The 15734-nt window shown below is 39.1% G+C and overlaps 1 protein-coding gene across 7 annotated transcripts; it reads left to right on the top strand.

Annotated features, from left to right (window-relative positions):
• Positions 1–2220: 2220 nt before the first annotated feature.
• Positions 2221–13284, top strand: LOC126858567 (cAMP-regulated phosphoprotein 21-like). Of its 7 annotated transcripts, none has more exons than XR_007688694.1 (16): positions 4854–4884; positions 5505–5791; positions 6663–6939; positions 7013–7432; positions 7534–8137; positions 8245–8420; positions 8544–9496; positions 9861–10046; positions 10131–10284; positions 10367–10557; positions 10664–10834; positions 10926–11088; positions 11168–11354; positions 11450–11553; positions 12715–12869; positions 13095–13284. XR_007688694.1 is itself a non-coding variant. In XM_050608999.1 (16 exons), exons 1-15 carry the CDS (start codon positions 4869–4871, stop codon positions 12762–12764), a joined length of 3939 nt encoding a protein of 1312 aa, XP_050464956.1. In that variant the 5' UTR covers positions 4854–4868; the 3' UTR covers positions 12765–12776; positions 13095–13284. The 7 variants fall into 7 exon arrangements, 5 of the variants coding, with proteins under 5 accessions (XP_050464958.1, XP_050464956.1, XP_050464957.1 ...); XR_007688695.1 differs by having other exon boundaries at positions 12715–12881; XM_050608999.1 differs by having other exon boundaries at positions 12715–12776.
• The last annotated feature ends 2450 nt before the right edge of the window (positions 13285–15734 follow it).

Below are 15734 nucleotides of genomic sequence, written 5' to 3'. Positions count from 1 at the left end.
ATTTCACTTATCATTCTTAATATCTTTTTTATCAGCGTTTAATTTAATTTAAATAATTTAATATTTTATATACCGTGTGTATTAAATTTATTTGACGCTACTTCAATTCTCTCATTATTATTATTCGCGCGTAAAGTGTTTTTAGCTCATCAGATATACAAGTTAAACAGGCGCGATGCGATTTTGTGCGTCGTGCTACTGTCGTCGTACATTTTCTGAATCGATATCTGGCATATATTTTTTTCTTTCAAACAAAACACCCAGTATTATTCCAGGGAATATAGGGGTGCACGACCTAGTTACGGTTGGGCGTGTTATATGGGTCATAGAAAACATTCGCACTCGGCTGCACGTGCGCGCGCACACGATCACGCGTGCCGATTGCACTGGTGGTTCACGGGACTAGTAATTCACGTACGTGGCACGAGGAGATCTTGTCACTCTGCTTTCGCCAATTTCGATTAAGAAGATGCTTCGCCAAGACATCTATATATCGTTTCTCTTGGGAAATATATTTTGTAAACCAAAAATCTTGATATTACATGTGTGTGTGTGTGTGTAACATGTCTTTTTTTTATTTGCATGTAAGATTAAAATTCGTGCGCAAATGGAATGATATTCATCTCTCTTGAACGTAAAAATTTGTCTTGTGTGTTTTTTTTTACGTGAAAATTGCATCAATATTGCTCTCAAAAAATATGATTGTGACAGAGAATTAGATTGATTGGTTGTCAAAGCAGACATACATTTCTATGCTATAAATTATACACACACACACATACATTGCTTTTTTCAAAATATTTTTATTACTTATTAGACAAGTTTTAGTTGCTCGAGTTTCTAAAAATAATTGATTACATATAATCTAATCAAATTATAATCAGCTTTGTCCTTTCTAAAATTATCGCATCGAGATAATGAAGTCTACGTAATAAAAAGATCATCAAAGTTTGGCTTCATTTTATTATTACATGTTGGGGAAAAATTGAAATTCCGCAGTCTTTTCGCATCAAAGCTGGACAAATTCGTTTAATGAATAGTAATAGCATCTATAGGGCATACATTTACATTTCGTCGAACTGATTGCCAGGGGGGTGGTGGAGGGTGGAGGGGAGGGAGGGCGAAAATTCACCCCACGCGGTCCTCTTCTAATCCAACAGAGTTCCCCGATATATACACGCGCGCGCACGCGTGCATTCGGCCGACATACGTTCCTCTGTCGCTCCTTCTCCCTCTCTCTCTCTCTCTCTCTCTCTCTCTTTCTTATCTTCCGCACCGTTATCGCATCTATCTCTATTCTCCATCACTATTTCCCGCGCTTCACCCATCTCCTTCCGATCGCTTCGTCTTTCCTATGCGTCTCTTTTTCTCTGACACCTATTGGCAATGGCGATATCTTTGTTTTCGCTCCCTTGTCGCTACTTCTGTTATCGGATCTCTCCTATCTTTATCGTTCTCGTCATCATTCTATCTCTATCAAAATAGAGAGAGAGAGAGAGAGAGAGGAAGAAGAACAGATGATCTTCCTTCTCTCCTTCTCACTAGCAACTCGTACGTCACCTCTCTCTCTCTCTCTTTTTCTCTCTCTATCACTCTCGCTGCCTTGGCGATATTCTCGTTCTCTCTGACGTTCTCTCTCATCCACCCCCCTTGCCGCTCTTGGTCGACCCGGGTGAGCCGCGCGTCGCGCGCGCCTCTCAGTCTCTCGCGCAAAGCGGTCCCGCGGCGACGCGATATTATACACTCGACAGATATTGTGGCTGGTCCAGGTTCTTCTCTTTCCTTGAATCGTCGAATCATCCGTTTCCGTATTTCCTCCATTGTTTGTTGTTTCTTTCGGGAAACGCACCTCCTTTCTCTCTCTCTGTCTCTCTCTCTCTCTCTCTCTCTCTCTCTCTCTCTCTCTCTCTTTGATCTCAGCGAGCTTAGTAGAACGCACGGTACGCAAAAGAAGAGAAACGTGGCAGCACATCGTACGTCGCGCGCGCGAGGAACGCGATCGGTCGGAGCGAGTGAGGGAGAGAGAAGCAGAAGTGTTCTGCTATTTTCGAGACGCCGCGGAACCTTGCCAAAGCGTGCCCGCCTTGCCGAATCGCCAGGCGGCGATCGGGAATCGCGACCGAAAAGATCACGCGGTGATCACCGCGTGATCGCCGCTCGATGATTGATCCTCGAGGGATCGTCGATCGACCGCGGAAGATCTCGCCGTGGTGATCTCGATCTTTCGGAATGCAACGTCTGGGAAATGATACAACCCGGCGATATATCGAAATTCTGTATACATACAAAAGAAATTGATATCGACATAAATTTTTTGTCATCGTAACGTAACTTTCCCGTAGGACGATCAGGAGATTGTGATAATCCCTCGGAGTCGTCGATAATTCTAGTGCCGTTTACAAATCAGAACTACGTCAGATGATTAATTAATGTTTTGCCCCGAATAAAGTTCTGTCAGTTGATATGACAGTAGAGGGGCGATAGGACCGTCAGAGAAAATTGGACGCTCGGTCGTATAATCTCGAAACAGCCAGCACGTTGACATTGTTCGCCATGACGTAAAGTCATCGTCGGCTTATGTACCTCTCTGGAGATTTTCGGTGTTCATCATATTTGCCGCGCACGCGGCAAAGGTCGAACGACGATACCTTACGAGCGCTTTTTACGAGCGAGACGCGACCCACGGGAGATTTCCACGGTAATAGTCGGCCAACCAACGAGGGAAAAAAAAAAGGAAGAGGAAAATCCACACCTCCAGTACATCAAGCCGTGCTCTGATCGCGTTGCCTTTACGAGGCCAATCGCGTTTATCGGCTGTAAAACGCACGCGGCTGGCCGATAGCGCTCCGCAGAATCACTTTACGCACATGAGATAAGACCGAGTATCGAGAGGCAGAAGGCAATCGATGAAAGAACGAGATGAATCAATCGCGATAAACACGATTTAAATTAATAATTAATTAATAATTAATGAAATAAATTTTGCATTGATTATTAATGCAAATGCAAAGAATTATCTTGTAAAATCACATAAAAAAAAGAAGAATTTTAGAGACGTGATCAAATCGATCATCGTAATTCGATAGAGAACAAGCATAAAAGTTCGGCTGAATGAAAACGAGACGGGAATAGATGAACGATGTGCACGGCGATTGATAACCATTGAGTACGCAGGAGACGTAGCACAAGGACGTAGAAGAAATAAAAATAGAGAAAGAGGGAGAGAGAGAGAGAGAGAGAGAGAGAGAGAAGAAGAGAGCATGAAAGAAAAAGAACGAGGAAACATGACGCGCGACTGATCGACGGCGATCGAGAGCGGCTCGTGATCGACACGTCGCGGTCGAGAATGGAGGATAAATTTATCCGCGTTGCGAGAGGAATGCGGCAGAAGCGACGAGGAAGAGTGTACACGCACCGCAGTCGCATTTCCGATATAAATTTAACGCGATGATTCGCGCGCTTTCACAATTAACCGCTATGGAGACTACCGAACTTAACTGGAGGTTTGTTTGAGCAGAAAGAGAGGGAGAGAGAGAGAGAGAGAGAGAGAGAGAGAAAATCATTTTCACCTTGCTTATTTATTATGTATATATCTTGCCTTTTGCCTTATTAATCTTTGAATAATTCGAAGCGTTTTTATAAACTTATTATCTAATTATAATTTAATTAGCCTTTTGGAGCACATAAAGGAGATGGAAAATTTCTGTTAATTAATGTTTATTGTTATAAGAATGTAGTGATTAATTTTTGCTGAAAGCGTTAGATAATATTATGAAAAAATTCATAAGTTTCACTGTGTTAGCATGCCTATATTACTCGTGTTATTAGAGTTTATGTAGAATCATTTTATCTACGCGGAATAATTTATCGCTTTATATTATACATACCAAAGTATCATATATTGGCGATCGAATCAATTTTTCGAATATTGGAATATTCACACTCGATAGAATTATTAAAATCTTGAAATAATTAAGGGAAAAACATCAGCAAGTGTCAATTATGCTCAAATATATCAAATTTGTTCGCTTACGCGACGATTACGTGTGTTAACGATTTCGTAATGCTATTTAAAACATCATATGATAATACTCGGCTCATAATAATTTTCGTTACGCGCGATGCATAATAATGCAGCGTCGATAATACCTTTCAATTGTCATGTGCGCATGTAAAGTGACTCCATCATTTAATAATCGAACGACGTCCCGCTGGCAAATGACTCATGGCGTAACACTGACCTATAGAAAAGCTCATGATTCATAGCTTACCTTTGTTAATAATTATCGGAAACTTTACATAAAGATGCGATAACACAATCTAGCTTCTGAGATAATTGATAAGAAACAATTTTTCCTTTGTGTGCTGTCTCTACCATAAAATAATGTATAGTTACATTTAATTTCTTTTCTTTGCATCAACTAACGTGATTATTATTCTATTATTGTTGGTAAACATATATGACATATCTTGTCATGCTGTTAAATCCACGCGATAAGTAAAATTCTATGAATGAATCGATTAAACGAATCATTAAACCTCACGCGAACTACGTTTATACAATATCTCGCTTTTTATTATTTATAAATGTTCATAAATGTGGGGCGCGCGCATTTTTCTCCTTCTTTTTTTTTCTTTTTTTTTTTTTCGTTGCACGAAATCATCACGAGCGTGTTGTGTCTACTTGCAGAGTGTACAATGTCGGAAGGTGGACGTGCAGTGATCTGGCTCCTAGTATCAGCCCTTCGAGCTGCACGCCACTCGAAAGATTCGCGTACTAATTGCTAATTGCACCTGCGTGTTGAACCACCCTCTCCCCTACCAGTTGCAGGATACTGCACCCCGTAACCCCATGACGCATTTAACACATGGCTCGCCTGGAGAGTAAGTGCATCTTTCACTCTACCCGCAATTTTTGCGCGTTTTTCCTCGCCGTGAATTACATGCATACAAAAGAGAAATGAAACGATCGGAGATCGCGTATCCATACTTCCAAGTTTATGGAAATATCCTCTGATAGGGAGACGGATCGTTTGTCGATATAAGACGATGAACGAACGTCTTTATTTCACTAATATCGAAGAAAATAGTCGCTTCAATAGCGTAACAGTAAATTACTTATCTTGCATTTGCTCGGTTGGAAATGCGTTGATAAGTAATTATTTATTAAAGAAACAAGATCCAAAGTAGCAAATGATAAATAAGTGACAAATAAAATATAGACTAAGTTTTCAAGACTGCCGGATGTTTCTTTCATCATAAATTTCTCAGGCGATCGATTTGCAATCGATCTTTCCTCGACGAGGCGCTTGTAGCTTTCAAATAATTAACGATTAAGCTTCAGCAGACGATATTTTACGCACACACATTCTACTTTTCAAAATTAAAAAAATTTTGACATGTAAGATTTAATTGCAAATCATATATAAGATATAATAATAATAGATAATATTTTCCTGTCAGATGAGAGAGTAATGTGATTGCGGTTTATTCGATGATTCCAGTACCAAGCATAGTGGTGTATAAAGGAAGCAGGTCGCAGGATCGACCTGAGAGTCCCACGGTGGTGGTGCGAGGAGGAATGCCCTCACTGCCATCGTCCAGGCAAGGCCTCGCCATAAGTGGTGGCTCCGGCGGTGGTGCGCTTCACCAAGACGCTTTGCAGTCGGATATGATAGACGGGAATGCCAACGTCGGCACCTCCTCGGCAACGAACACGTTCCACCGTTCCCCGCCTTCCTGTCCGCCGCCCGATAAATCGGATACCGAGAGTAAAAACTTTCGCAATCGGGTGCGTGTGCTATTAATCGCTGCTAGATTATTGCCCCACATTTTGCTCGTCCTTCCTCATTACGGGCCTCAAGGTACGTCTGGAAGAATCATTAAATTGAAAATTAGCTCGGAAGAGTTATGGGTAAAGGAAAAATTTGAAATTGTATCAATGATTTATTTATTTATTTTTTTTTTTAGTTATGTCAAGGTATCTACTCCCTGGAAAAATTTAGAAAAAATTTTCAGAGATTTCATTTTTACCTTGAAAAGGGGAATTCTCATGGAATTTTATTTAAACTCAGGAAATTTTTTCAAAAATTCTTTCTTTGATTATTTTGCAAGCATTGATAATTTGATTGGCCTGATGGTGAATTATATATTTCAAATATATTATAAATATATATCTTTCTTTCTTAATTTTATGTTTATTATCATGGCAAAAAATACATAAAACTGAGTACACATTTTTATTATAATTTTTACAATTAACGATAAAAAATAAAAATATTATACAAGTGAAAAATGTTTATCTCACAAGTCATTCAATTCTTTTCAGTATATTTTTAAATTCAATATTTAAAATGTAAGTGGCTTTTTTTCCTTCTTATGAATGAAAAGATATTAGAAAATGCACAAAAAAACTTATTTTAAAAAATTCCACTTAAAAGGTCTTTAATTTTATTTGAAATTTTGAACAAATTATCTCAAAAAATCAGAGAATTTTAAGAGAATTTTTTTACAAGCTTTAGATAGACACCCTGGTCGAATCTGATAAAATATCGAAACAATCGTATTGCATTTACGAATTGATACGTACCGCGCGCGTCATCACATATGCGAGCGCGACAAACACTCTGCCGGCCGGTAAGAAAATGTAATGATCCTTGCAGACAAACACGAAACTGAAGCTGTTGGTCAGAAGCCATGCCATGAGAGAGTCGACGTCTCCCCCGCGGGAGCCACACGGCAACGGTCCACCGTCGCCGCACAGTCCGCAATCGGTAGACGGTGAGAAGAAGATCGTATGCGGCCTCTCGCCCAACTCCAACGGTGCCAAACTCAATAACAACGAGTCCATGTTCAACAGCAATCTCGGTCCCGCTCAATCACCCAAGCAAATGCGCAACACAGCGACCTCGCCGACTTGTCGGACACCGTCGCGAAATGGTAAACAACAGTGCAATTTTTTTTTTGTTGTATATTAAAAAAAGAATCTTTATTCTTGGACATCGTTACACAGGTCAATCTAGTCCCTCTCAGATACACTCACCAAAGAGCATCACTTCTCCGACTAACGGCAATAAGTTGGAGAACCATCGCTCCAAGTTCGCGAGCGCGAATAATGTTCAGAAATGCAATAACTGCGTGAAGAACAATCAAAATGAGCGACCGGGTTTGCTGCAAACCCCAATGTCGCCCTCCAAGTCCGGTCAAGTGTTGCAGCACTCGCCGAAGAGTACAAATCTCGCTCCGAGCACGCAAAACAATCAGCACAAATCCGAGCAACGCAGGCCAAATACGTTGAACATCTGCAATAATCAATGCTCAGCGCAATGCGGTAACATGCTGTCAGTGAGCAGGCCGGGGTCCAGGCACAAGTTAAGACATCAGAATTCTTCTCAGGGCAGTTACGATAGTGCGTCACCATGTCTCTCGCGCGGTATGTTATTCAAAGGATCCATAAACACGTGTAAAACTTTTCTTTTCGATTCTCGTTAGCCCCTGATTACTTTCTGTTACAAATTTTACACTTATTTACAGATAGTAGCACGGAGCTGTATACAGACAGCACAGGGATAGACCTCGAACAGTTCATCGCGGAGACCATAAATCGCAATCAAAAGGATCGCACGGTACTCTTAAAGATTGAGAAGGATTTAATCGATTTTGCGAGAGACCGGCAGAAAGTTTCTCACAAATTCCCGAATATGTCATCGTACAACAGGATGCTTGTGCATCGAGTGGCAGCTTATTTCGGCATGGAACATAATGTGGATCAGTCGGGTTTAAGTGTTATCGTCACGCGAACGAAAAATATGCGGATACCGGACACTCGCTTTAGAGAACACATCAGGGACGACATGATCCTGTCGGAAGAGCCGCGAAGAAGTATTTTGAAGCGGGACTCGAGCTCGTTCGAAGACAGTTTCAATTTCAAATCGCCGGATAGAATGTCGGGCGATTATTGTCGGCGCAGCAAGAGCTTTGAGGAACGGGAGGAAGAGTATGAACGCGCCAGGCGAAGGATATTCAAGGACAGCAGTGGCGAGAGTAGCGAAGTCACATCTTGGCCATGGTCCTCGTCGGAGAGTTCGGACGTCTCGGCGAGGTATCGCTTGCTACACCCTTCAGATCACATAATGAGGTAAATCAATTTCTACCTCTGCATAGTTAATAATTAATTTCCATAATAATGATTATTAAATTCACCAACAAATATCATATTGGAATATAAATTATGTGCATCTTCAGGCATAATCGATTGCTAAAAGGTGAATCTTTCGATGGGAGAGATTCGTTTCGCGGCGCGGTATTGCGTCCATCCGTTTCTAAGTCATTCAGTTTTGGTGGGTACACTAAAGGTATGCTGTCAAGAGGGGATAGTGTCACATCCACGCATAGCGCCGGAGCTCGCCTCATGAAGCAAGGTAATTGCATATAAATTTATATTAAAATCAACAAAGATTTTAATATAACCTCTCAATAACTTGTTTTATTATCTTTATGATCATCTTATCGTCACGTGGTAATTATAAATATTCTTGATCTAGATTCAGGGGCCAGTATGTGTTCACGTTTGAGTCCAAGCCGCTCGAGCAGCGGCTACAAATCGCAGAGCCAGCGTAGCGATGCGACGATATCCCCATCGCCATCGCCCTCTCCTGTACCGGCCGCTATGATGACGTGTAGTCACACTCAAGTATCTAGTCAGGATCTAGGCTCGCCGGAGTTGAACGGCAGCCAAACTGTCATGTGGGCAGTCAGTAGTTTGTCGAGCGTGCCACCCGGCAGTATAATAATAAATCCGCAGACCAATCAACCGTACACGAATCCGGATGGTTCGATTTATCGCTACGATCCGGATAATCCACCAAAGTTTTATACCATCGAGAACGAGAATAACGCGTTGTCATCCGCGACTAATAAGCAACAGCACGAACTATCCTCTGAGCCATCCAGAACGCCGAACGGTCACTCCAAAAATGATGGCAAGAAACAACAGCGTTCATCGCAATCGAAAATGAACACTGTTAACACATCTGGAACCCAAGTGACGAACACAGCGACGTCGCCGAGCCTGCCGTTTACACCGCCGCCACCGCCGCCTCCACCTCCTCCTCCTCCACCTCCTATTCCTGCTCCGGCTCCGCAGAATCCACCCATTCCACAACAGCAACAACAAGCGCAGCAGCAGCCACAGCAGCAGCAGCTACAGTCGCAGCAGCAAAATCTAGTCAAATCGTCAACAACAATGCAGACGTGTAGTCATACTAATCAAATAGTTCAGCAGTCGTACGCGACTTACATACCTACCTCAGAACCGTACAACCAGGGTGTCTATCCGCCCCCCATGGGGCAACCAACTGTGATGATGGCGCCTCATCCGACTCAGGGTCAAGCGAGCATGCAGAACGGCGGGCAGGGGGATGTTGTCTTCAATCAGAATCAAGTTTATGCCAATTATGCGGTACCTGTACATCAAGGACCAATACCACAATCAGGGGTAAGTGTCTTCAGCAAATAAAATAAAAATATTACATATAAGCTGAAAATATTTCTCAACACAAATATAAATAAGTTAGACTTATCGGTTAAAGAGATAACATATTATTGTGCTGGATAATATTACTGCAATGCGCCAACATTTATTATTATTTGATGGATGATTATTTGCTCTCTGACAAATCTAACAAGACTCTGATATTCTTATAAAAAGATACAAGATTTTCTTTACATCGACTAAAAGATCTTTTCTAGGTTTGTTAGATCTTGTAGATTTATCTTCATGATAATGTAAATAAGCTTATAAGTAAAGTTTCTTGTAGTTTCTGTTTCTCAAAGAAATCGATAATAATATGATTAATTAGGATGTAACCGAATTATCTGGATATTTCCTGGGGATGAACATCTACGATCAACGTGGCAGCGTGGACAGCCATCCGACAACTCCGCACTCTACGTATCCACAACCGCCGCCATCTACAAACCAGACCGTACAGAACATGCAAACGGTACAGCCGAATTATTGGCAACCATCGCCAAATCAAATACCGGTACGAATATTAAGCAATTTTTATTTTTTTATTATGTTGTTATTTTTATTATGTTTTACATAGACAAAGTATAAAACTTTTCAGCCTCAACAGACCATGTACTTTATGCCTCCACCCGGAACGGCCATCTCCGTCGGTCAGAATCCGGGAGACAGGCAACATCTACATCAGCAACAGAGGTTTCCGACGAATTATTCCTTCAATGCGCAAACGATGACGCCTCCGAGCCAAACAAATTGTATGTTTTACTATTTACGATTGTTTCATCTCCTTCTTCAGTTCTCTCATTTTATATAATTAATGCTACGTATTTTGTTTAGCTAATTACGTGGGCAGTTACCCGGTATCTTACAATTCGATGCCGGCAGTAACTCCAACACCGGGCGACTATACGTATCAACCTCCAGTCCATATGGTTCCTACATATTATCCGCCAGGACAGCCGGCAATGCAACCGCCGCCCGTAATGTACAGAGTACCTACACCACCAAATACGCCGACGTCCAATCAAGTAAAGTGTCCGCTCAACTATTAATATTAATATTAAACGCAATAGTAAAAGATGATCGACAAGAAGAGTCGTTTTAACAGTACATGTTATTTGATAAAATTGATAGATACCTGGTATGCCGTTGATGTACGTTAACTCGAGTAGTTATGCGGCTCCGATGATGTCCGGTGGGACATTTGGCCACCAGGTCGCTCATAACGGCACGTCCCCGGCACCGCCTAGCGCATATATGGCACCCACGCTGGTTCCCAATCTCGTCTTCAGACAGAACGTTCCTGTGAGGATATATAATACACAGTAACAAGGACTATTTCATTCACTAGGTGTTATAGAACTTTCTCTCTTACGAAAGACATTTTTTTATGAAGGTCGTCCCCGGTGTACGAGCGACAACGCCAGGTAATTCCCAACGAGCTAGTCGGTCACCAACTCCGGCGCATGAGCTCTTTGGAGGTGGAAGCGGAGACAGAAGCGCACAACCTCAACCACGTTACCCACTGCCAATGTACCAGGGTGTCCATATCGTGCAAGGTAATTTTAAACGCGGCGTGTATTTATTTTAAATCGTCTTTTTTTTAAATTGTCGTTTAATTAACTTTAAATGCTACAGGGGATATGAGATTGATGCATCCTGGCGTACCAACCAACCCCCGGTTGCAGTATGCACCAGTATCATCACCGCCTGTTGTTCAAGGTTGCCCGCGACCGTACAGGCCGCCCTCTTATTCGTCTAACACCTCGGGGGCCGGCACGCCGACTTCCTTCGATGGCAGAAATCAGAAAATTCGCAAACAGAGGTAGTCTTGGAGCTTACATTACTTCTGCTCTCAGTGTGTAAAACATCACCTCTTCTGGTTCCTGATAAATTTATGCGCTCGTGCAACCTATTCAGGTCCAAAGTAATGTCTTTGCCACCGAGCGGCGCACGGCCCAATCTCTATCAGGCGCCTTCCATGCCATCACTCTCGTCAAACATACCCAAAGACATCAGAGAAGGTATGAAAAATTAATAAGGAGCATAAAGAAAGAGAAAGAGAGAGAGAAATTCGATGTTCGCTCAATATGTGGCTTGAGATTTAGTTACTTTCTGCTTTCATTTTGCTTATAAAGAATAAAGTGTAACACAATTTTGACACATTCTTGTCTCTCCTTAAAAGCAAAACCTGTGGAAGACAGTATGATATAAGGTACAGAACTTTAGTATAAAATACTACACACAGAACACAGTGTCTTCTTTGTACCATAAGGGCTTCTTCACGCGTTGATTCATCTTTCTCAATACTTGTTTTTTTGGTTCATACAATAATATACTAAAAATTAATTCCTATTTTCATAAATTTAATTTATTTATATAAACATATATTATTTTTATCAATTTTAATCTTTTTGAATTATTGTTCTATGAATAAAAATATTTTGGCAAAAGACAAGTTTGTCTGTAGGCTGTAAAATTTTATGGAAGAAAGTAGGAAATATATCTTTTCATTGCACACATATAAATGTACTTTATTATGGCACTATATGCTTAAACAGCAACACGGGATAATATTCTTATCTGCTAAAGGAATTTTCGCAGAATTGTTTCTATCCAATTTTCACATATAATTATATCAGAGAGGGAGAGGGAGAGAGAGAAAGAGTTCTTTTTTTTTCATAAAAAGTACACTTTTCTCGATGTAATCAGTTTGAAAATTGGAGAGATACGATTCTGGAATATTTTCTCGCGGATAATATCTCGTCACAATGACACTGAATGTATTCTTTGCACATTTTTTTTCCACAAGTTTAAACTGTATTGCTAACACAAAACATTTTTTATGCTTACTATTGCACTTGATAAGATACAGATAATCAACTTTGTCAAGTTGGCGTCGAAGAACATATTGTTACATATTGTTCTTCTCACTCTTTCTCACGTCGACTATGACTATATACGATTGTAGTTTGTGCGACACTGTATGAATTATTTTTTCTTATGAAACATAGTTCATTTTTATATAGATTTATAAAGATTTCTTTTTATAAATTAGAGTTGATATATTTACTACAAGTTTTCTCTTAATTTTAACATCCGTTTATTTGTATCAAAACGCGATTCTTATATTACATGTCTAAGAAAGTAGAGATTTACTCCTCAAAAATAACATTTCTTTTCAGGAACGGTAAAGGTGACAATTACCCGACGGAATCAGCTGGTACAATTTTGAGTAAGCGGACCGGTAGGATAACATCCATGATAACGCGAGTCACAGTCCTGATTATCCAACACAAACGAGATTAATAATGTTCTTTATTATTCAGAAATACTACATGTGTGTGTATATGTATGTATGTATGTATGTATGTATATGTATATATATATATATATATATATATATATATATATATATATATACAAACTACATATTAATTATTGCCCTAAATTATTTAAAGAGAGTCAAGAGTTACTAGGATACAATGTATGCATACATGTATTCTAAGTCAAATGTAGTAATGAAGATAGTATACTGTAACGCGAGCGTTTGTTTTCTTTTTAGATAACATACAAAAGACGAAATTTAAACATCATTCAAAGAATATTCGCTTGCACTGAGTAAATCTGACTTATCATGACAAAAGCACAAGACAAGGGAAAAAAGAAGGAAACGTAATCACATGAGCGTGCCCAAACGTTAAGAAAGAATGGTGCACCGAACAGAATTACTGGACAAAATATATTATATATAGTATATATATATATATATATATATATATATATATATATATATATATATATATATATACTTGAAGATATTTTAACTGCGGTTTTACAAATACTATATGAATGTGCGATTTACTTTTAAGGAGCATTATTAAGGTGAAATAAACGCGCGAATTTTTCGAAGCGGTCGTCACGACGATTTCTGGTCGCCAAGAGAGAATACGTACGATGAATATAATAAGCTAATGTACGAGAAAAAGATATACTTTACTGAGTACGTTTACAAGGCACATGAGTCTCTCGGCTCGATATTAAAAAATCGTATGATCTGAAAAAGAAATATCTATATTATCTATCTATTATCTGCTAATTTTTGATACGCGCTGCCATCGCATCGATCAACGAATATTGCGTTAGCGTCGCTGCCCATTCCGAGTCCATTTTTTAAAAACGAGTTGTTTGCTACCTCAGCATAATATCGACAAAAATTCTAAAAATTGTTCGCGCATTGACGATGCCATCCCTTACGCTTCTCTCTGACATGTATTTATTGTACGTGTGAATAATGAGAACTTTTACTACACACTACGTCTTTGCTGGATATTTATATATAATTTCTATAATACATTTGGATCTCCCTTAAATGAATTTCTATTTTATTTTACAAAAACTACAAATATATGGATTTCGCAAGGAAAACGAAATAATAGCTATCCAAAAAAAAAGAGCGAATCTAATATTTTACATTACACAATATTCTGTATATTCAACTCTAGAAAAATGTTTCTAATCAATTATCATAACTCACAATTATACCAGTGAAAGCATCACTGATTAAGTTAAGTAAATATGTAAACGTATTCAGTACACATACGGTCTCTATGTCTAGTTTCGAATAGTAGCTAAGCAGCGAGAAGCCATCACCGCTTGAAACACTATGTTGTTCTTGCAGAAAAAGATGATCAAAATGATTCTATTTTTTTTATTTGTTGCCAATTTGTTGCGTTTAATATATAACGATAAGATTATTTTAGCTTATTCTTAATTATTATTCATCATAAAATTTTAGTACAATTAAATCGAGTTTTTTATACTGATATAATTCGTCTTCCAATATGCAAGCATACTTCATGAATCTCATAGAATCATTTTTTCTGTTATCTCAGTATCACGCAACAGACATGCATTTCTCGCACACGGATATACTTGTTTCAACGAAATAAAGATATATTATATATATAATATATTACCGGCAGCGGTGATGGTGACACGCGATAATTAATAATGTTTCCGTCTGTGAAAATTAGGCGGACCAGCGCGGACAAATCTCGTCACTAGAATATTATAGCACAGTATCGTTTTATTTTATAAAACGCGGATTAAATCACACAATTCTCACAAGATAGAGTAATAGTCGCAAAAGAAAATAATAATCGATCGTTAGTCGTTATTTTGTAGCGTAGAATCACGATCGTGAACACCCGCGAGGAATGTCCACGTTGTTCCGCGATACAAAACCAAGTGGAATCCATCCAGAAGCTTCGCTTACGGTGATTGTATTTCAGAAACGTAGGTGAAGGTGTGCCTATCTTTTTATGAGAGTTTAAATAAGCGAAAAAATAATCGCGATATATATACATACGCGCGAATCTATCTATCTATCTTTAGCCGGGTGATACACAAAGCAGGAAACACCACTTTTTCCTCGTGAGAAAGTGTGACAAAGATTTTAATCTCGTTATAAACTTAAAAAAACGAAAGAGACCTGAGCATATATTAAGCGAAAAAAAAAAAATAGATTCCAGATCAATTATAAAGAGATGGGCGCACAACCATAGTATTTAACTGTACCTAACGTCGTCGTAGTGATTAAAGCAAAAGAAGAAGAAAAAAGATTAATTATACCTATTTAAAAAAGCAGTTCACGCATCTCTTAACGATAATAATGATAAAAGTGAAGACAAAAAACTTATCGGAGCCGTCAGACATTGAATCGCCATCAAGTATCGTCCGACATCTCGCGACAACTTTCATATATTTTTTACATGATCGATTCATGTGATTTACCAAATATTTCCTACAACCTGATAAGGAGAGTAAAGAGAAAGATCCAAGAATGTGATATGCGGGCATAGTGATATAATATTGCGCGGACGTTACTTGTTAGGCTATCGCTTTTCTTCTTTGCGAATAAACACAGACGAACTAAAAATTCACGTAAACTAATGATATCATATTTTATTTCTTCTTGATTATGACAGTTTACTGCGTACATTTGATACAGCTATTCGGAATCGCGTTACATATACGCATTTAAATTATATCTTTTCAATTATCTACATCGTATCATTATCTTAAGGCTCTTGATTTCTCTTGCAATTATTGAATAATGATATTAGACGAAAATATCGCATATTTTTATTCGTTTATTTTTAATACTTGTTTGTTTATATGAATTAGATTAATATATCGAAAC

This window comes from Cataglyphis hispanica, chromosome 26 (genome assembly GCF_021464435.1).
Source record: "Cataglyphis hispanica isolate Lineage 1 chromosome 26, ULB_Chis1_1.0, whole genome shotgun sequence".
In the NCBI taxonomy this organism is placed as follows: Eukaryota; Metazoa; Arthropoda; class Insecta; order Hymenoptera; family Formicidae; genus Cataglyphis; species Cataglyphis hispanica.
The sequence above is the reverse complement of the archived record's forward strand: the minus strand, read 5'-3'. Positions and strand labels throughout refer to the sequence as shown.